The 23,562-nt window shown below is 34.6% G+C and overlaps 2 protein-coding genes across 4 annotated transcripts; one reads left to right on the plus strand and one right to left on the minus strand.

Moving 5' to 3' along the window:
* Positions 1-2,282: 2,282 nt before the first annotated feature.
* Positions 2,283-11,891, plus strand: LOC132036651 (uncharacterized). Of its 3 annotated transcripts, none has more exons than XM_059427031.1 (12): positions 2,283-2,336; positions 2,515-2,618; positions 4,570-4,652; positions 4,756-4,831; positions 4,954-5,021; positions 7,712-7,787; positions 7,939-8,060; positions 8,239-8,322; positions 9,016-9,162; positions 10,408-10,516; positions 10,635-10,754; positions 11,486-11,891. In XM_059427031.1, the coding sequence occupies exons 2-12, from the start codon at positions 2,531-2,533 to the stop codon at positions 11,557-11,559; spliced, it is 1,047 nt and encodes a 348-aa protein (XP_059283014.1). In that variant the 5' UTR covers positions 2,283-2,336; positions 2,515-2,530; the 3' UTR covers positions 11,560-11,891. The 3 variants fall into 3 exon arrangements, with proteins under 3 accessions (XP_059283014.1, XP_059283016.1, XP_059283015.1); XM_059427032.1 differs by having other exon boundaries at positions 2,316-2,336; positions 2,507-2,618; XM_059427033.1 differs by lacking the exon at positions 4,570-4,652.
* Positions 11,892-15,018: 3,127 nt separating this feature from the next.
* Positions 15,019-22,215, minus strand: LOC132036652 (uncharacterized). The gene is made up of 8 exons (XM_059427034.1): positions 21,757-22,215; positions 20,247-20,684; positions 19,971-20,145; positions 18,505-18,802; positions 17,666-17,738; positions 16,657-16,747; positions 15,761-15,840; positions 15,019-15,631 (listed from the first exon to the last, which is right to left on the minus strand). The coding sequence occupies exons 1-8, from the start codon at positions 21,835-21,837 to the stop codon at positions 15,314-15,316; spliced, it is 1,554 nt and encodes a 517-aa protein (XP_059283017.1). The 5' UTR covers positions 21,838-22,215; the 3' UTR covers positions 15,019-15,313.
* Between the last annotated feature and the right edge of the window lie 1,347 nt (positions 22,216-23,562).

A 23,562-nucleotide genomic window follows, 5' to 3' on the forward strand; every position in this document is an offset into this window, starting at 1 on the left:
AAACAACCTCAAAAGAAGGATGCATCAAAATCTCCACCACACAAGAAGCCGAAACAGATGCGAACTGTACCACAGACAGTGGACAATACAGCAACTCCAATCCCAAGTACTGTTACTCATTCTAGGGGTGGACGATCTACCAGACGTCCTGTTTTGGCATCAAACAAGTCTGTTGCAACAAAGGAAAAGGAAAAGTCATGTCCAAGCGCCCCCCGTCTCCATCCCGACCGTGTTCCTGATGATGCTCCAAATACAATATAAATACATAACATTATACACACTATAAGACCTTTGACCGTACCTTATTGCATTAGACCTCTCTGTACGAAAATTGAACCTATGTGAAATTGCATAATTTGCCATCACAAATTACTTTAATGTATTTTTGTCCTTGTAAACTTGATCAACAACAACCTCTTTTTGGTTTTTGTCTTCGATAATTAGATTGGTGTCTTTTCAAATACAAAGAACATCCTTGCCATACCTTGAAGACGCCAAGTCTACACACCCGACTGTTTTCATAGAATCGAACTGACTTGTGTATCCAAGTTGCAAAATCTCTCCTTGAATAAAACTTTCATCGGTACGACAAGGCTTTTATCATTAGTGGTTATGCACAAAGGATACATTTATCAAATATTCTCTTTCTTCAAATCCATGTAAACTCTGACCCCCATATCATTGTGTATTTCCATCGGCATATCACTACCCTCCACCATGTATTTGATGTATATTTCTGTTCTGGACGTGTCTAACTTCAACTGAGTTGCAATTGTCTGTAACAAATCCATATATGTCGAATACTCTTAGAAAACAACAGCATCGATTTTGAAATTCACATAACGGTTCTCATCATTCCAAGTACCACAGTGTCTAATCAACGAAGATATAGACGACATTTTCCAACAACCGAATTCAATATGCTTGGTAAACTCCTGAAATACATTATCAAATAAAATATGGAATTATTATAGAAAACAACTAATAATGGAGAAAATCAACACATACAAAATATATACAAATTATGACACAAAGATTTGAATGTATGTGTATTTTGGACACGCAGTTCATTGGTGCATCAAATACGGTAACACATATGTAAGGACAATACACATACATTCAAATCTTTGTATGTAGTTAGGTGTAACAAAACATACAAAAAAGGTGTTCAGATACATGATAATCAGTTCTTCATTTGTTCAAAATACACAGTTAGTTGTAACATACAAAAAAAGTGTTCAAATACATGAAAATCAGTTCTTCATTTGTTCAAATACACACTTAGGTGTAACAAAACATACAAAAAAAGTGTTCAAATACATGAAAATCAGTTCTTCATTTGTTCAAATACATAGTTAGGTGTAACAAAACATACAAAAAAGTGTTCAAATACATGAAAATCAGTTCTTCATTTGTTCAAATACACAGTTATGATAATCAGTTCTTCATTTGTTCAAATACACGCTCACAAAACATTCAAACAAATATGTAACAAAACATTCAAACAAATATGTAGATCATCTCTGATTCACAAAAAACATACACGAAGTCGTCTGTCTGTGTATTTTTAATCACATTGATGAACTGACGGCACTACACATAGATATGAATAAATCACTGCCTAAAATATAAAAATATAACAATGGAGATAATAAAACATAAAAGCGAAAATCAAATACCACAAAACCATCACTCACCAAAATGCAAAATTACGACGCAACAAATGGAATGCGCTCAACAAAGCGGTACTTCAAATGTTTGTACAGTGAATTTGATTTGTAAAAGATTTTCTCCAAATTCCTTTTGTGTGATCAAAACCTCTGTTTTTTACGATCCCTCTGTTTTGAATGTTTTTGAAGATTGATTTTACGTTACTAAGAAGAATAAGGAGAGAGAGAAGGAGAAACGTGTGATTAATGGGAATCTAATTTGCTGGAAGAGATTGTAAAATATTTAATTTCACCTTCCATATTAAACGCATGATTAATGCCTAATATCCAGGGATTTGTTTTTATCATACACGTTACATGCCACATATCCGTGTATTTGAAGACTTCCAAATACACCAAAATTAATACGTATTTTGCCATAATATTAGCTACGAGCTGTAATATTGGAATGGTAGCTACGGTTGGTTACATCCAATCTTAAGGTAGCTATTCCTGTAAGTTTGTCTTTAAAGTTTGTCGTAAACAATTGGGCTTCAACCGAAATAGGCCCAAACCCAATAGAAAAACAAAGTCTAACTTGGTCTCTCTCGATGGATCTTTGTCGTCGTCGTCGTCTTTTTTTTTTGTTTGACAAGTATCAGCGATCGGATTCTCCCTCCCTCCAATGTACTTTCTCTCTCTACAATTTTCATCATTCCATCTTTTTAAAATTTATATAATTTTCTTCCTCAGAGATGTCGTATTTTTAGCTTTGATCTAATTATCGAATGCAATTTCATTTTCTGTTATACCTTTTTTTGGCTGTAAACGAGATTTAGTTTATTACTTGGTTGCAGTATTGTAGAAAATAGAGAAGAAAGATGGGGGTGAAGCAAGTTCTAAAATCCCTTGATGCTTTTCCCCGTGCCGAAGAGCATTTGTTACAAAAGACTAAATCTGGCGCCTTTGGTAATCATTATTATCTCTTACACCTGTTTCGATGGTTGTTACATATCGTTTCATAATGTATTACTATACTATATTGTATTGTATTGTACTATATTATTTTTGTAAATACAATGTTTGGATAGATTATATCGTTTCCTGTCGTTACATAACCAATTACAAGGATAAACCTATAAGAAAAGTAGGGTACGAGGTAGAGCTATTATAAAAAGGTAGGTAAAGGATAAAATATGAATATTAGATGATAAGCAAAGACATTACGAGAAGGAAAAAAGAAAAGGTAACGATGCGATCATCACACCAATTGATTGTTACATAAACTCGGACTTTCCGTCGTTACATAACGATGAATTTAACAATACGATACAATATAATTTAGGTAACAGCCAAAGCAAACATTGTAATTAAACTAACAACACAATACAATAGGTAACAACCATCCAAACAAGGTGTTACTCCATGTCTTGTCTTGATGTTTGTAACTAGGATGGATCATCATGACCCCATATATTTTATTTTTTTTGCCATTTTCTTCATCTAATGGGACAAAAAGGTGGTCTTAGTGTTTCAAACGAAGCAGCAATGTGGTATTCCCTCACACACAACAACACACACACACATTGCTTTTTTTTTTTTTTCCCATTTAAAAAAAAAAAGCAATGTGGTGTTCCCTCTGTCGTTGTACCACTGAATTTACCTTTTGTATGGTTGCTGGTCAGACTGAATGTCCCAAAAGAGTTTCATTTAGCTATTGAATGTTAAGCATGGCATAATGCTCTTTGTTTTCTCTTAGGGTGTGTTTGGTATGGGGGACAATGTCTTCTTGGAAAATGTAGGTCTCTAATTTATTTTCGAGGGTTTGGTAAGTAAGCAAAAAAATATTATCCCTAGCAGCATTTATATGTAATTTAGCAAGACACTAGGGAGGTGGGATGGGGTGGGGAGGACATTGAACTTGGAATGTCACTTATGGAACTTGTTTTCCCTACTATTAGGGAAGTCGTTTTCCTCATTTTAAGGCACTTGTTTTCCTAGAGAAAATGTTTTCTAGAACATTTTGACTAACCAAACAAGGGAACATACCACGCACACCCTGAATTCATGCTTGACTATTACTATAGTGTTCTCATTCTTTGAAGCATTGTCATACCCAGGAAGTTGAGTTGCAATGCAACACTTTGTAGCCTTTTTGTTCACAATTTAGTGACTGGATTTGAATCTGTACCATAATTTAGGATATTGCCTAAAGAGGGTTTTTAGGGTAATGTTGATAGGAAGTAGCATGTTTTCTTTTCATATGGATACTACCTGAAGAATATGATGGTTATTTATTCTCCTTTTCTGGAAGCATACTGTTTTCAAAGAGAAACCATACTTGATAATAGGCTGCATGTTATCCCATTGTATTTCTATCATTCACAGAAAAAAATAGCACATCCTGAAGCATTTTTTTTTTTTTGATAAGGATAGCGCGTCCTGCAGCAGTGACAGTAACTGTTGGTTATGAATTGAATATCCTAAACTGTATCTATATTTAGGCTGTTTCTTCTGAATTGTGTCTACGTTTCTTTAAATATGTTGCTTCTGTATGTTTATGTTGTGCTAGTTCATGTTTGTGCACAGATGTTTTCAGCTAATGTCCCTCTAGTTAGTTGATCGTAGACTATGTTTAGACATGCCATGACTTTTAGAGATGAATTTTTTCTTCAATAAAGTTATTGATGCTACGTCTGGTTGTTTGATTCTATAAAATTTTCCTGCGCTTGTGTCAAAGTTGCTCCCAACGCCTGGTCAAATGCAAAAGGCCTGGTACTGAATTGCGACAGTTGCTAGTTACTTCAGTTGGCGTTACTTTGGATTGTCATTTAGAAGATATCATGCTTACTATATTCTGCATTTTTTCTTTAAGTTTGATTCTTTACTAACTTTACACCTTTGGTTTTTTTCTCACTAGTTTCCATTGTGGGGCTGATTATCATGTCGACATTATTTTTGCATGAACTGAGTTACTATCTTAATATAAATACAGTTCACCAGGTTTTCCTCTTCTCTTCGATTCAGCTTTCTCTTCATTGTTTACTTTATCCTCTCCCACTTAAGAGTAGCTTAAAAGTTTCTGCTCTGAATTTTGCTTTGGCAGATGGCTGTTGACTTAAGGCGCGGAGAGACTCTTCCAATACACATCAATATGACATTTCCCTCTTTACCTTGTGATGGTAAGAAGAATAACCCCCCTGCTGGTCCATGTTTGCTTACTCTCTTTCAGATTTCATTTTTATTTGTGAATACCCAGTATCTAAATGCTTCAGACATTGACCAATTTGTTCTACCGTGGTAGTTCTAAGTGTGGATGCTATTGATATGTCGGGGAAGCATGAAGTGGACCTTGATACAAACATATGGAAGGTAATTGGTCTATTTGAATTGAGAATTAGTGCTCTGCCCTACCTATCAAAAAAAGAAGTGCTCTATTAAAATGAAAAGAAAGTGACCAAGATGATGCATAACACTGTAGCTTGTAGTATGTTAACCGTGCTTTCATTTTTGTAGTGTCTTCACTAGCAACTATTTGTACCTTTATTAATCCTTCTTAGTTTTCTTTTGCTGTTCTGTGTTCGCTTGGGGGGTTTTGGTGGGGGGGGGGGGGGGGGGTAAGATGCAGCAGTAGTGGGGTATGACGGAAAAAACGGTTATTCTGTTTTCACTTAGGATATGATGGTTATATTCTTCTGACAGACATGTTTGGCATTTTTATGCTGGCTAGTTGCTTTAATCACATATTAGCATCTGAAGAGAACTGCACTATTAAAAATATTTTGAGTGTTTATGGTTACAAGCTATACTTAAATAGTTGGCAATGCAATGGTTAGGATTAAGGCCTAGTTGTCTGTTTTTTGATCAGTTACGGCCTAATTGTTTCTGTTTATCAGTTTATGTTACATTCACTATTTTTCTGGAATCTTTTTTTTTTTATTCTGGCTAGAGACTTGTATGTTTGTGCAGGATAGCTGTGAGATTTTGATTTAGTGAACCACTAAATTTGCATCAAAAGATAAATACTTAGTATTGAAATAAATAGACTTAAATAAAGTGAAATAGGTTCAGAGGATTAATAACCCCCACATTTAAGTTCATAAAACAGTAGGTTCTGAGTGTGGTGATTAAAACAAAGGAAGGGGTTAAGTTTGAAAACATGTTGGTTGATAATGATGATTTCATTGAACTTGTGGAATGAAGGTGGAATTCAGACAAGGTGAGTGGTTATCCAGATACTATTCTTGCCAGGAAGTTAAATTTGTTGAAGAGTGATGTTAAGAAATGGAACGATAAGGCTGGAAGAAAGGAAGAAAAAGGCTTTGAGCAGGTTGGAAGAATTGTATCATTTTAATGGAGCCTTAACTGATGAAAGTGCAGTAAAAGTTGAGAAGGAAACAACCACCTGGGAGCGAGAGGAAATTGCTAGGACAAAAGAGACATCCAGAAGGCAGAAGTCATGGTGTCTGTGGGTAACAATTGGAGGCAAAACACAAAATTTTCCCACAAAGTGGCAAATTCTCATAAGAGGTTCAATAACATTGACAAAATGATTGATGGTAAGCTGACAAAAGACAGTAAACTGATTAAAGAGCATATTCTGAGATTCTATTGAAGACTTGTTTACTGAAAAAGAATATTGGAGACCTGAGTAGACTGTTGATGAAATCACATAACTCTGATGAAGAAAAAAATTGGGTACAAAGGCAATTTTCAGAAAACGAAATAGAGGGAGAAGGCTCTTGAGCCAGATGATCTTAATATGTTTTCTTCCAAAAGCATTGGGAGATTGTCATAGATGATAAATGAAGACGGTGGAGTGGTTCTAACCGAATGGATCTTTGAAGAAGCTTTAATGCTACTTTCGTTGCTTTAGTACCCAAAAAAAAAGGAGCGGTGGAAGTTAAAGATTTTAGACCAATTAGTCTATTGGGAAGTGTATGAGATTATTTCTAAAACTTCGATAGAGAGGCTGAAGAAGGAGATTGCATAACTTATATGCAGTAATCAAAATGCATTCATAAAAGGGAGGCAAATCATCGATGCAAGAGTCGTAGCGAATGAGTGCCTTGCTCAATACCATGTGAATTGGTCAGTTTTTTTGTTAAACTAATGAGGCATATGAATTTTGGGATAAATTGCTAAAATGAATGTATAGTTGTATAGCCACTGTCAGATTTTCAATATGAATCAATGGGAACCCTGAAGAATTCTTTAAGTCCCATAGAGGATTGAGATAAGGAGATCCTTTATCTCCTATCTTTCTGTGATGGTGATGGAATCCTTTAGTCTGATGTTAAAGAAAGCTGAAGGATATGGATGGATTAAAAGTTTTGGAATAGAAGGAAATGGTAGTAACCTGACAGGTTAGATATTTAACATATTCTGCATGCAGATGATACAGTAGTATTATGTGGAGCTGAAAGGAAAACATGTTACACCTTAGGGTGGTATTCATGACTTTTGAGGCCTTTTTTGGATTGAAGATTAATTTATCAAAGAGGCAGTATCTATGCTGTCAATTCAGAAGATTCTATTGATGAAATGACCGAGATTCTGGGGTGTCAAGCAGAGAAGTTTCGTGCTGTCTACTTGGGATCTAGAACTTGTAGGTTTCTCCTTTTTTTTTTTTTTTTTTTTTTTTTTTTTACCTCTTGTATATGGCCAAGTTGGCCCTGCTATTATCAGTGAAATCTTTTCCTAAAAAAGGTAGCTATCTAGAACTAGTGGACCTCCTTTACTTGCAAAATCTGAGTTGGCAAAACCTGGAGTTTTCATACTTCCTTTCTGCATTCTGTCTGTACATCACATTCCTTATTAAAAAAGCCTTGTAAAATTGTGGGGGTAACTTGCGGTTACTTGTAGTTGACATCAGTTGCACATTTCACTAAGATATGCTATTGCCTTTCACTTCATATGGGGATTTTTGTTTTCGCTTGCAATACCTACTTCCTATGCCTGTCCAAGCACATATATTCTCTCTTTTTTTTTTTTTTTTTAATCTTTCCCTAGCTTTTCCGGAGTTATGAAAGCATTTTGCTAATGGTTAAGAATTTTTGCAGCTTCGCTTGAACAGCGATGGCCATATTACTGGAACTGAGTATTTATCGGACCTTGTGGAAATGGAACATAAACATGGTAATGCCTTTTTGTTCTTTTCTTGACTCGGGGCATATACTGTGTGCGACTTTTTTCTCCTCACATTAGTGAACTTGCATTATTTTATGTTTTGGATAAAAGAATATACTGTATGTTTAATAGCATGGCTCTAAATTACAACTTTGACCAGATGACCACAAAGACCATCACGGTGATTCAGATAATAAAGCTCATCTGCAAGGGTTCGATCAAGATGCCGAAAATATGATTAAAAAGGTTAAGCAAGCATTGGCTCATGGGGAGGGATGCAGAGTATGTGCCTCTTTCATTTTTAGCTTGTTATTTTATTTGTAATCCTACACCTTTTCTCTCCTTTATGCCTCAGAAATAAGATCAGGAAAAAGGTTGGGATTTATATCCTTATCCTTGGAGGTACCAAGTTATACCACTTGGGCTGCATGAGCAATAATAATTGTATTGCTTACTGCAGGTCTATGGTGTTTTGGATGTCCAACGTGTTGCTGGAAATTTCCATATATCTGTTCACGGGTTAAACATCTTTGTTGCTCAAAAGGTTAGATCTCTTGGAATTTTATGTTCTTTTATTGTATGATTTTGTGCAATGATACAACAGCCTGTTGGAAGATATTGACTACTCCATTTAACTTTCTTTTCTATTATTGTTAATTATATATGAATCAGTGATCTTTGAAGGTTTCTAGCTGGAAGATGCTAATATTAAATTTTGAGAATTGTTTAGTTTAATTTATCTTCTGAGGAAGTAGGCAAATTGACCTCTGAAAGGTCTGAAAATCCAATATATTTTAAATGAGTTATATCTTGGTGATTCAGCTAAAAATGAAATTGTCATTTGTCGCTGGAGGTTTGCTATTTTTTCTGTACTTGTGCTGTTCGAAGCTAGTGTCTAGATGTTCATTAATTTTCATTAAGAGAAGTATTTAGATATTACTTAAATCCAATGATACAGTTACATATTGAGTTGTTGAATAGTTTGTAACGGCAAGCCATATGCTTTTTACCTACATGTAAAGCAGTAAACCACACTTTTTAAGTCTGTCTGCTGCATAAAATTTGGCCCCTGTTTTGAAGTACATTACCTCCTAAAAGTGGAACTTAAAATAGACTTGAAAATAACGACCTCTTAGGAATTGGTTGATTAGAAGTTCTTATAGAAATCAGAATTGTTTCCTGTTTTTGCTTCCAGTTTTTGCTTACTCCTGTTTGTATCTGTTTTTAACCGCTGCAGATTTTTGGAGGTAATACTCATGTCAATGTGAGCCATATCATCCATGACTTGTCATTTGGGCCCCAATATCCAGGTAGTCACAACCCGCTTGATGGAACAGAACGAATTCTGCGTGGGGCAAGTGGAACATTCAAATATTACATTAAGGTTTGAGTTGTAGCCCTCATTTGAAAATATCGACATTGTATTTAATGTTTAGTTTGGAACTACAGTATTTGGACATAGCCATAGATATTTCTCGAACTGAGGAAATGAATGTGCAACTGCACACTTCAGTCATTTTCCTTTACCTTTTCTGATATTATACTTTAGTTTTTTATCAGTCATTTTCCTGGACCAAAAAGGAGATATGAGCTGAATTTAGGCACCTTATCTTTTGTAATTGGGAGCTCACTATCTGATTTTCTGCCTATACTTGGATATGTGCCAAATAATGGCGCTTACACAGGTCATAAGATGGTGCATTCTCCATAGAGCAACAGCATTAAATAGAGGGGTAGTGGGGTGAGCCCATTATCTGTTGAGTTTCAAACCATGTGCCACTCGCTCTCAGCAATTCTCAATTATCAAAAAGCATTACATAGAAAGACTCTAATCCTAAAGTACCATTTTCATTTTTTGGTAATTATAGTCCCAGAGTATTTAATTAGCTTTAGGACAGGATGGTAGATTGTGGAGACATTCACAGTGGTGCATGATCTTCATATCCACTTTGAACTGAAATTGAGGAGACTATTTTTCTGCATCAGGGTCGTCAACAGTATACAAATGATTTAGCTAAAAAAAAAGGATTTTAACTGCATATAGTTTCATCAGCTTCCTCCTTCCTGTCCTACTCCCGTTTTCAGGCTGTCTCAAGATTGTATCCACTTGAAATGGGAACTTTTTTTTTTTTTTCTTATTATATTATTATAATGCGTTTTAATTACTTTAGTATCAGAAAAAGGTCAATTTTGGGACCCATATTGACTTTTAACAGTATTCAAATTTTTTGGAAGTCAACTTTATCTTCACTTTTGGACCCACTTTAATTTAAATATGATATATTTCCGACTTTTACCTTAGTGGTTGAGTCAAAACTAAATGTGACACATGTATTAAGAGTTCAGACCCAGGGAGCAATTATTTAAATATGCAGTTCTATTGCAGGAGTAATTTCTTTTCCTGGTATCTGCTAGCATCCTCTGTCAAATTGTCCTTTTAAGTATAACCAGAAAGTGAGAGATTTCCGTTGATTTATGGTGACAATTAACATTTAGCTGAAATGTAAGGTCTAATTAACTCATGTGGATTCCTTACCAAGTTTTTCGTAGAACGCCTGTTTTGTGTTGGCTTTCTTTTACTTCTCCACATTTTGAGGTTATGTTTTTTTTTTTTTTCTTTTTTGTGTAGATTGTTCCCACTGAATATAGGTATCTATCAAAAGAAGTTTTGCCAACTAATCAATTCTCTGTAACGGAGTACTTTTCTCCCATCAATGAGTTTGAACGGACATGGCCAGGTGCTTCTCTACAGTCTTAAGTACTCAACAGACTAATTCCTTCTATCAATTGCTGCACTTTTTCCGGTTCTCTTGTTATACCTTTCTGCTTATTGAGTGTCTTTCTCGCTTAATGCAGCTGTATATTTCTTATATGATTTGTCACCAATTACTGTGACCATCAGAGAAGAACGTCGCAATTTTCTGCACTTTATCACTCGGCTCTGTGCAGTACTGGGTGGTACTTTTGCCTTGACAGGTTTGCCTCTAATACTTAGCTGTACGATTTATTTAAGGTAAAATTCTTTGATAAACCAGAAGTCCCTGCTATAATTCTATTCTTCCTTTTGCACGTATATTCTTGTCATTTGAAGGCTGAACTCGATGCTCTACATTTTGTTGTTCGTGAAGAATTTGTAAATCATTTGCTTGGGTCTGTGGAAAATGCATAGATATATTTTGGTGCCAGTAAATATGATTCCGAGACTTCTTTTTACTCATATTCCTTTCTTACATATTGAGAATGGAAAGTTAATTTCAGGGAAGATTTTTTTCACGAGTCGATCAATTCCCTGGGAATTCTCCCGTGTTCTATAATCTTTTTCCCATGTTCTCAGTTGGCGGATCTACCATTCAGACAATATCTCCATTCTCATTATTTTCTGAAATATTATAGACCTGGCATCTGCCAATGACTTGGAGTTTATATTGCGTCTGTTGAGTTGGATACTGATTTTATACGTGGTTATTACATAGGTTTTGGGAGTGGCTTAATATTGGGAACTACATTATTATACTACAAGTGAGAAGGCTATTGTAGATATAAGTATGAACAATTTGTTTTTCCCTGATTTGTTTGGTTTCCTCTTTAGATCTTCTTTTGTCTGAAATTCGGTGGTACCTCCCAATTATTTTTTCTTGCAGTTAAGAAGCTGGACGTTGTATTTAGTTGGAAATCTTTAATCTAATCTAATGTTTTGTGTATAATAGGCATGCTAGATAGATGGATGTACAGGTTCCTTGAAGCAGTTATGAAGAAAAACAGCAGAACTCTTGTGCGGTAATGTAAGGTTTACCTAGAGACATGTTGCACTACAGAGTAATATTCAGTCGAGGGATTTCGTAATCCCAGAGCACCATACGTGGGAATTTTAGCGGTGAACAGGGGAGGTCCACAAACGAGGCTTGTGTATATTATGTTTCCTATGTATTTTCTTAACCTTTAATTTTGATAGCACTTTTACACAAATGTACCCTGGTTTACCCAAGCCATTCTAGCAGTCTGAGAAAAGATTTACTTACTGGTCATTGTAACATAATATCTAGTTTGTAACTCAAAGGAAATGAACATTTCCAGGTTTTCTTGCTCAAATTTAGTGGAAATACTTGCTGGATCTGAGAGATGGATTTCTATGTGATGCTTCTTACTTTACTAATCGATGTCTTGTTTAGTGCACTACTTAGAAATACAACAGTGATAGTCTTGGTTGATCTAGTAAATTGGAGTCAAACCAATTTCTGTCTTTTGGATCTGTTTTGGCAAGACAATAGGAACTAGGGGCCTGGCTCAGACGTTGCTCGACTCAATCGGGTAATTTATTTTCCAAAGTATACAACAACAACAACAACCCAGTGAGATCTCACAACATGGGGTCTGGGAAGGGTAGAGTGTACGCAGACCTTACTCCTACCAAGATAGGACGGCTGTTTCCGATTTTCCAAAGTATACTATTAGAAAAACTAATTCTTGAGCTTAGTTATGCATACATCATATCGATAATGATTCTGATCACCTCTCCGCCTGCCTAACCTAATTGTGTGAGCAATCAATCTTGACTAATCGATCGATCCATAATGAAATTACTTGTGAGCCCAGTAGACCTAAAGTTAAGAGATAATTGAGCATGCCATGACGTTGTAGGTAGAATCCTCAAAGAGCCAAGCAGGCCCAAGTTAAGATATAATTGAACATGTCATGGCATCGTTGTATTAACGGTCTATGTAGTAAGGACCTATTGGTTTAGGTAATTATCTAATGCGTTCCCCAACCGGAGAAGTCAATTTTGGAGGAGAAACTATGCGTTTTTGGGATTTGCGTGTTCCATGGTTAGAGCCTCTAAGGGGTCCAAATGGGTTAGACTTGAGTAGGTTGAAAATAGACATACAACCTTGGCAGGAGCGGCGCGGAATATATGACTTATGCTCCTTTAGGTTCTTTAAATTCCGTGGGTCGTGTAGCTATTAGAATGCAGTCAATTACGTCTCTCCCAAAAGTTGGTTAGCTACGTCTCATTTTATTCTAAAATTGTTCTTCTTCTAGGTCATTTGTGGCACGCGGGAAGGGCTAGATAATCTACTTTAACAAACCTATATAACTAGTCTGTGGACGAAACACCCCTTGAAGATATTGCTTCTATCATTTGTTTTATTTAACCCGTTTCTCTAATTTTTGGTTCTTCACGTCGAGAGAAATAAACAAAAATCTCAGAAAAAAATCTAAATATAGAAAATTACTTCTTAAAGTAAAAATTTCATTCCGGGAAGAGAAAGATCTGGAAGGATTGCCTTTCATCTTTGTCCTCTCTTCTTGAAGTGAGCGAATTGCATGTAGAGATTTGTAGAGGCTTATAGTTTAATTGATTGAAACGTATTGCTCATAACAGTGATATTGTAGTTTCAAGCCCTGCTAAGCCTACCATCACCTTCTCTTCACGCAGTTAAAATACCCGTCACCCTACAGATCTCAATCTAACGACGCATTTGGAACGATCACATGGCTGGTTCTTGTCGGTGTCTACGAGGAAGAAACAACCAATATGGAGACGACGTCTAATAATGGAGTCCGGAGCCTAAATGGCATAAAATTTGCAACAAAACCACAAGGGGTTTATCATGCAATATTTTACCAAAAAAAAAAATTGTCAGATCGAAATTAAAAAACGTTTTACAAAATAAAGTTTTTTTTTTCTTTTTGTTTATGAAGATGAGGTACCTTTTGATTTTTCCCTTTTAAAATTTCAGTGAAGCTTTTTTTTTAATTCAAACATACACCAAAAGTCATATAATAATTAACTCAAACAAATATTCTAACTCTAACCTTTCATACAATAATTAAAAATGCGTTTTCTAATACGTGAACATAAAAAAAAAAATACTAAAAATATAAGTTAAATAAACGTCACACATAATCTGAATAGTAAATGTTAAATTAAATATGTAATTAAACACCATAAAATATATTATATATATTTATTATAATAAAGACAACAACATATTCTTGGAAGATTACATAAGGAAACAACGATCGTACAACTTAGGAAAAAACATAAAAACCAACAAGCAACAACAACTACTGATTTCTGTCGGAGCAGCGATTCTTGTTATGACCTGTTTGCTTGCACGTTGCCCCGACAAAAATCATCAATAGTTGTTGTTGCTTGTTGATTTTTATGTTTTTTCCTAAGTTGTATGATCGTTGTTTCCTTATGTAATCTTCCAAGAATATGTTGTTGTCTTTATTATAATAAATATATAATATGTCTTGTGGTGTTTAATTACGTATTTAATTTAACATTTACTATTCAGATAATCTGTAACGTTTATTTAACTTATATTTTTAGTATTTTTTTTTATGTTCACATATTAGAAAACGCATTTTTAATTATTGTATGAAAGGTTAGAGTTAGAATATTTGTTTGAGTTAATTATTATATGACTTGTGGTGTATGTTTGAATTAAAAAAAAGCTTCACTGAAATTTTAAAAGGGAAAAATCAAAAGGCACCTCATCTTCATAAACAAAAAAAAAAACACTTTATTTTGTAAAACGTTGGCTACGTTTTACTTGACAATTAATTTCGATTTGACAATTTTTTTGCCGTAAAACATTGCTCCCCTTCATGATAAACCCCTTTTGGTTTATCGTGGAAAGGACAACCTCTTTTGACTTTTTTGTGGTAAATTTATGCCATTTAGGCTCCGAACTCTCTAATAATGGCTCTTGGCCCAGACAACATTCTATCCATAGGGGAGAGTTTGGGCGACCTGGGTAGCCCCCAGGACAAAAATTGCACTCATTCTTAAAGAGTTTTAAGTTATGCAACATTCGTGTGAAGAATATTTTCACTATAATACCGAATGAATATTTACAAGCAAGCCTCCTTAAAATGTGAGATTCATAATCTTGAGAATAAGATAGATCACTTGCTACAATGAGTAAATACAAACTGATGGTGTAAATTGTTTTTAGACTGACAATGTATATAACTTGAACTCATTCTTTAATTATATCAAAGTATATTCTGAACCATATGAAAGCGAACGTGGAAAATAACACACAGAATCTCATGTCAGGAAACAAAAGCCAGCCACTTTCCAAAGACAGAGAAGTCGGAAATTGGACTTTTAAAAGGGCAGAAACTTGGTTCACCAGGTGTTTATTAGGACATTGGGTTATGGTTGAGCTGACAACATAATAATGAAACTTGAAGAATATTCTCTAGATTTACCAGTCAAGACAACCACTCAATCAAAAGCATTGACCCTTTTATATTTCATAAAGTAGCGAAAGTATTCAAAGTTCCATGCTTTCAAATATTTTTGATGATAAAATGCTCTACAACTTACCTATGCTCACCTTAATGGCACATTTTCTATGCGGCCTATTTCTTGTGCTGCTAAGTACCAAGTGAATTTTCATGGTACTATTAAAAGTAGCACAAGATGAGGAATTCCTCATAACACAAAAATACAACCAGCATCAAATACGGATTTGACTTCGAACTATTTACCTGATGCTCTGGAAAATATTAGAACTGAGTTAAGCACTCTGAAGCCTGATCTCTGGCAGCCCAGAATTTTCTGATCGTCCAACTACAGAATGCAATGGTTGGTGTTGTTGCTGCTGATTATTATGAGGGTGGTGGTCGTGGTGATGTTGTCTTGTGGGGTAGCCATAATATCTATCATCAGGCAGAACGTGTGGCTGCGTGGCACTGGTTGTCTGTGCACGTGATGATCGAAGGCGTCTGCTTGCTCTCCATCTCAAATACTCTACGAGGAGCGAATTCGTACTAATTGCAATACCGAACCCAGTGAAGGAGGAAAGCAGCACTGATAGGAGTGCATTAACATTAAGCTGCACATTTAGCAATTATGTAAATCTTTACGTATCTGTTATTTTTGCAGGTGGAAACACCAATGGCCTTTTCCCAGTCTAAACAGGAAACTTGGAAATATAGCAAATTAAAGACTGAAAGATTTTTACCACTGCATAGAATATATGGGCGAATAGGATAACAATTGCAAACTGAAATGAAGCATAAGCCCATATGTAACTCTTGCTGACTGCAAATGGCCAAAGAATGTAATTATCATTCTTAATAAAAAGACTCATCCATCGAACGAAAAATAAATAAATCAAAAGGAATGTGTAAAGAATGAGCAACAATAAAAACATGTCGAATTTCTAAAAGACTAAGCCATTCAGTTATTTTGTCCGCCAGGTCAATTTCACTATATTCATGGTTATTGATGAGGTACGCAATATAGCATCATAACCAGTTGAGATCTTTTTCCTTCTTTTGCTTTCACTTAAAACTGTTCCTAAAAAAAGAATTGTAGCGGAGATGCTTCCCTTGTGATAGAGAGTGTTTGTGAAAATGGGATAGCTAACATGCGAAAACTGAACAATTTTACCCAATCACAGGCTTTTAGCTAATGAGACAGAACAATTTATCCAAACACGTTAACCATGTATACTAACGATCAAAATTCCAATATATGTGGGCTACTTAGCAGTCGTTTGTAAATCCTATGATATACTGAGTTAACTTCAAGTTAGGAAATGGTGAAATTGCGTATACTTAATATTATTTTTAAATTACATAGACAGTGATTTTACAGTTGTTAGTTATTTAAAGAGACAAAATCCAACATGCATTCACTGGATTAATAGCCTCTCTGTCTCTCTAGCCAAAATCTATTTGGAGGCATTCAGTTAAGTGCAAAAGGGGAATTATTGTGTTGAGTGTGCATTCTCATCTCCGTTTCTATGAGCTAACCTAACCATTGACAGAAAATTATCAGGAATAGAAATTTTAGGCTGGAATCATTTCACAAATGACATCTAATAAGAAGAAAATCAAGAGAAAAAAATCATACCCATCGTAGAAGCTATCATAGAAGAAAGGAGGCCTAAAACAACAGAGAAAGGTAAAGAGATGGCAAGAGCTCGAGCGCCTAAGTCAGACACCTGTCACAATACAAGATAAATTGATAAATGCAAATATTCTACATCAGACAGAATCTGAAGGCTAAATGAAATATGACCAAAATAATGGTTGTGCCTTTAATAGGAGTGGCTTATATTTTTTGGACAGTTTTATATATCACTACAAGCTTTGACATTTAAAGAGACTTACTAAACAATCACTTTTATGGATATACCGAACAATGACATGTATTGCAGTAATGAGCTACACTAATTTACCCCCACACATGATATGAGCTACCAATTATTCCATCTACCCTTTATAGAAGTTCATGGTGTGACATGTTGTTACATATTCCACTTAAACAATGAATAACATGAATCTAGAATATGAATATCATGATGGTTGAGATGAGGAACCAAGCAGTGAATAAATAAAGCCAAAATTGCATTTAGTAACCTAGCTTTTAGGAGCCGTGTGTCATTTGTCCTACTTTCAGATGTGCAGTTTTGCTACCTAGTTTATAGGGTTGGTGCATTTGTTGACATATGCTTTTGAAATGTGCACATAAAACCCAACTTCCTAAAAACCTGTAAAACTGGGGCTTCCTCTTTATGGAAGTAATTTTAGACGAAAAAATTCATGTATCTTGCACACGATTCTTTATCAGTCCGTTTGAGGGTTCAAAAACTATTTTAATTCATATATTATCTTTTGAAGTAATAAAAAGATAAAAACCATCAATAGCTCCAAAATCTCCCCTTACATCTATAATCAGACAAATTTAAGCCACCTTAATACAGTGCTAACAATTAGTTTTCTTTTGAGTCCATAATATTTATGATGAAAGTTATATCTTCTAAAAATAATGTATAAATAAAAATGGGTTTACTTAGATTATCTCAGCATATTAACTCGTGTAGGAAGAGATATAACAATGAAGAAACAAAAGGAAGTACCAGAAGCTGCTCCAGAAAGCAAAAATATGCAAGCATGCTGACCATGACAAGGATAGGTACGTCTTGCCAGACTCTGTTGACAGAAAAAGTAAAAGGCAAATCCCAATTAAGTGTACAAACCGATTTCCATGTGACGCTCATTAACATTTAGAATAACTTGGTTAAAGGTACCACGGAATAAATGAGAAACTTTTGACACCAACAACAACAACATACCCAATATAATCCCACCAAGTGGGGTCTGGGGAGGTAGTGTATACAAACCTTACCCCTACCTTTTGATGGTAGGGAGACTGTTTCCGATAGACCCGCGGCTCAAGGAGAGATGAAAAGGCAGCAGTAATAATAGGCAGTAACAGCAGCAAGATAAGCAATCGGAAACGGCCTCCCTACCATCACAAGGTAGGGGTAAGAATCCTCATGCTTCACAGTTCATCAAGCAGAGAATCAAAAGCTTCCATATGTTTAGATAATATCAAAAACATGTTACACACGTGTGAACGCAATTATTAATGTTTGTCAAGATTTAGGAGTTCATGAGTAATTGGGAAGGTTTTTAGGATTAAGAGATCCTAATGATTCGTGCTTTACAGTGCATCATGTAAAGAATCAAGAACTTCCAAATGTTTATGTCATGTCCATAATGTCCATTACTGACTGACTGAATTGCAAAGACATAAAATCTAAATGCATGAAGCTAAATTTTGCAATAGAAAAATCTGCCTAGAATCACAAAGTATTTGATTGGTTATATTTATCTGACATATTTTAAGTCTGAGGTTCACAAAAAATTCAAGTGAAATTAAAGGAAGCCGCAAAACTTTATCAGCTGAACTTGCCTGTAACGAGGCACTTCTCTCTGCTGTGTAACAGTTTGGGACCTTCTGGCAGCAGTTGGAGGATTTTGAATTTTCAATAATGTTACCGGAAGGTTTCGTACTTCCTGCTTGCAAACATCACAGATCTTGTTACCCTTAATACTAAACCACTTCAAGGTGCAGTCTTTGTGAGCGAGTGCAAGGTCTCCTTTGCAGCTGCATTCCATTTTAAATGTTTCACTTTCTTCACCAAGTTCAACAAAACAAATTCTGCAAACAGCCTCTTCCTCGGGAATATCTTCACCAGTATTATCTATAGCTGTAGATAGCGAAGGAGAAAAGCCATTATAGAGAGGAGACAGCATGAGTAAAGTCCCTTTAGACTTAACTCTTGACCTATATGAAGTATAAAATCCTAATAGATTCAAGGATTCTATGTACTCTCAAGAGCAAAAGAAAGTGACCAAATAGAAATTAGTCATTGCCATAATTAAGCAGCATTCTCCATTCAGAATCATCATCCTCATAAATTTGTACTTCCTATTTGACATAGCCAATTCTATTTCTAGCTAATTTAAGGCTGTGATCGTATCTATCAAAAAATTGTTGGGACAAAGACCTTAACTAATTGAAAGTAAGATATACAAATGATTTTCCTTGAGACATGGAGTCCTAATTTTAATTTGATAGAATTATAGTTGTGGTAGTGGAAAAAATATAGAAGTAGTTGAAGTGCCAGTCTTATCACATCAAATATTAAAATGTTTAAGTAATTGAATTTGAATTCTTGAAAGCTGTATAGAAGTAATATTTTTGGAGTGGTGTCAAACAGTTTGAAATGTACCAAAATAGAAAGAATGTCAAATAAATTGGGACACAGGGACCAAGGGAGTAGAGGATGAGCAAGTAGAGGATGAGCAAACAAAAATAGTTACAACCATAGAAAATGTTTCAGTATAACTTGCCACAAGTAGCAACTAAATCACGAGTGGATATAATTCTCGATACGCAGAGAAAGGCACATGCATATAGAGTTAACATCTTAGTAGTTCTTAAAGACTGATTGTGTATACAAATTTTATTGCAAGCTTTTATAATCTCCAAGGAGAAAACTGCAGCTCAATCCCTACAGAACACCAGAGGCAATAGACTCCAGACTTATTCTTCTTACTAATAATATGAAAATAATTCATTACCTCATTTCATAGAGGTGTTAACCACTGAAAAAAGGTGCCGAGAATCAATTTACATATATGATCTGTTACATTAAGAATGGTGCTTATCCAAAATCAAACAGGTACACAAAATGATCCAGATAACAGTTAGTGTTGAAAGCTTGTAGCAAGAACCTTTTTAGTTCAGAAAATGATCAAAACAGTTTATCATAAATGCACTGTCAAATTCACTCGTGTAGCATTATCCAATTGGAGAAGCTAGTGACAAGTATAAAATTTATAAGAATCAGGATGCACGAAAATTTGGCATACCGTCTTCTGTTTCTTGTGTTATGTCTGCTGAGGCATCAGAATCCGTGGTTGGGCGAACAACTTTGGAAATTACACGGATGAGACGGCCACTAGAATCTTCCCTCCTTAAGCTTCTGCTTTTAACATGGATAGGCACTGAAAACGAACGCTTCATGTGCTGTTGGGCTTCAGGTTTCTGTCAGTAAATAAATCAACAGTACAAACAAGAAAAAGTAAGAAGGAGTACACACAAAAACAGTACATCCAAATAAGTAAATATTAGGACAAAAGATATACAATTAACTCTGAGTGAGCATCCACACAATTGTCCTCTGCAGGCTTTACCACAGTTCCCATCGGTGTCTCTGGTAAAGAGCGGATTGATTTTGTCGTCGAAGAGAACAAAACTTTATTGAGAGAAAATGACCTCGAAGTTGAAGGCTTATCTGAAAGTGGCATATCTGGGATAATGAGAACTGTCTTTTCACCATCGAGAGTTACGTTTTTGGCCCTAGTGCTTTTCTGTGGAATCAGATTCTTCATAGATGATATGAACTTGGCAGAGTGGGGCCTTGGGGGCAACCCTGATCTGGCAGAGTTAGGACTTGGAACATCTATTCTTGTAAAACTGGATAATGCATTTTCCAAAGATCTTGAAGGTATTTGCAAAGAGGCGAGGTTTGGCCGTCTTGTTGACTGCTGTCGCACTAAAGTCGCTTCTTCTATCTCTCCATTCTTTTTCCATAGATGTAAATTTCAGAACACAAAGGCACCAAAATAATACAAAAGCAAGAAAAGATCGGCATAGTTAACTTATAAAAGGAGCACAAACTCATCTAATGGGAATTCATTTATAAGCAAAAAGTTACAACTTTGTCCAGAACCTATACATCTGAAGAACAGTGGATTTTCCAAACGCAAAATGGAGATCAGATATGCTAAACCAAATGATTAGTACAACTCAAGTCTCAATAGAGGTCAACAAAAATGACAAAGTCTTCTTGGCATACATGTTCTGAGTATTTATTTCTCTTTTTCCCCCCCTACTACTTCATAAAAAGAAGAAATGCAAAAAACCCATCAAAGCTCCAAACTAGCTAAAGTAATTCCATAAATATCCCAAATCAACTAATTCATCAAACTTACTTATCTAAAAGGGGAAACAAAAAAATCAAATCTTTCACATTCCAGCTTCCTCCACTTCCACATCCTTCCTTCACCAATCACCAAATAACACTAAATTCAAGAAAACCCCACAAAAAGAAAGAAGAAAAATCATTTGTTTAGCAATTTTCTATACACAATCACACTCCCCAACCCTTCCCCACCAAAGGGAAAAAAACCAAAAAGAAAAATGAGACTCTAGGCCTTGTGCCAATACATGCTCTGAGTATTTGTTCCCCCCCCCCCCCCCTTTTTTTTTTCCCTACTACTTCATAAAAAGAGGAAATGCACAAAACCCATCAAAGCTCCAAACTAGCTAAACTAATTCCATAAATATCTCAGACCAACTAATTCATCAGTTCATTCAAACTCACTTATCAAAAAAGGGAAAAAAAAAAAAAATCAAATCTTTCACATTCCAGCTTACACCACTTCCATAAATTCCACATCTTTCCTTCACCAATCACCAAATAACATTAAATTCAAGAAACCCCACACAAAAAGAAAAGAAGAAAAGATCATTTCTTTAGCAACTTTCTACAGACAACCACACTCACCAAACCAAAAAGAACCAAATAAAACACAAACAAGATAAAAAAGAAAAATAAGAAGCACAAAATAAAAGTAAAAAAGAGAGACTTACTGAATTAGTATTAGCAGAAGAATCAAATTCAGTTGGTATTTGATGCATTTCTTGAACAGAAACAACTACAGAATTCTCCATTTTTGCAGTCACAAAAAAAAAAAAAAAAAAAAAAAACAATAGTAATAAAAGTTACAGTACTATGAAAACAACCCCAGATCATAAAATCATTTGGATTTGGATATTTTTAAATTAAATTCCATTTATTTTGTTCTTATCAAGAGAAGTAAAATGTTTTTCAAATTTATGAACTAGTGGGGTTTATTGATTGCTTTAGACAGTAATGATGAAAACAAGAAAAGAAGTTTAAAAAAAAAAAAAAACAATCTTTTTGGTTTTTAATAGTAACTAAATATTTTTTTGTGTTCATAAACAAAAACTATCTTAGCTTTGTAGACAAAACAAAACATTTTTAGCTTTTCAACAGCAACTAAAAAATAAGTTATTTTTTGTTTCAGATTGTATTATTACCCGCCAACGTTCTTTGGTTTTGCCAGCTGAGTTTAGATTCCTTCTTATTATTTGTTTTGTTTTAAATTCTAATATTTGTCATGTCATGTTATTATACTTTTCTTTTGTTGCTTTTGGTTATAAATATTTACTTTTTGTTTGACTGTTTTTGACTAGGATTAACTGCCACCAACTTTGCAAATCCATGGTTTTTTAAATTTTATCAGTGTTGTTTTGTGCGGGTGGGGTGTGTGTGCGTTGGGGGTGGGGGTAGGGGTATAAAATATAAAGAAAGTCTAGTGAAAAAAAGAATTTTACTCCATCCGATCATTTTCATTTGTCCATTTTTTATTTTATATGTCTTTTAAAAATTAATAATTAAAGTATATAATTTACTATAATACGCATATTAATTTGTGTATCATCTCAATAGATTTGAAAATAATTTGAAATTAAGTAATTAATGTTAAGGATAAAATAAAATAAAAAATATTTTTCTTTTATATTCTAAAATGGACAGATAAAAGTAAAATTTTATTTATAATATAGTGGATAAATAAAAGTAAACGGAGAGAGTATATTTTTAGAATGAAAGATAATTTGTTTTACATCGTAATTAATTCATTTTGCTATATATTTCCTTTTGTTTTTAATGTAAAAATGCAGAAAATCTTAGTTTAATTTATTTTTTCTTAACATTTTTGTGGACACGACAACTTGTTATCATTATTGATCTAGAGCACGTTTGGATTGACTTATAAGTAGCTAATTCTGAATAAAGTGAATTTTTGAGTGTTTAATTTATTTTTTCTAACTTTTTTGTGGACACGACAACTTGTTATCATTATTATTGATCCAATCTCGAAAGTGTTGACTTAGTATCAAAATAAATCTAAAAAAATAATTAAACCTATTTAATTTAACTTACCTAAAGCAACTTATAAGCTGTTTTTTTTAAGCCCATTCAATGAGACTCCTAATCGAGAAAGTTTTGACTTTTAGTATCAAAAGTACTATCTGCTCATAATTACTACTGTATTATCACATGTGCACTGGCGGGGATAAACATTCTAATTGAAAATTTAATTTTTACAATCAACTTTACTTCAAATTTAAGAATCCGTCTTTACTTCATCAGTGTAATAATTAGGCCATGCACACCCCTCCCCCCTTCTTAGCTAGAGTACTCCCATCTTCCCAATATGAATTTCACCTTACAAAAATCTCGTCCATTAAAAAATTAATAATATCATATGAAATTTACTAAACTATTTTTATTTATTAGGAGACTGATGGAGCAGTATAGGGAGAGGAAGAGGGACTTGCACATGGTATTCATCGACCTAGAAAAGGCAT

Source organism: Lycium ferocissimum, chromosome 11 (genome assembly GCF_029784015.1).
Source record: "Lycium ferocissimum isolate CSIRO_LF1 chromosome 11, AGI_CSIRO_Lferr_CH_V1, whole genome shotgun sequence".
NCBI classification, from domain to species: Eukaryota; Viridiplantae; Streptophyta; class Magnoliopsida; order Solanales; family Solanaceae; genus Lycium; species Lycium ferocissimum.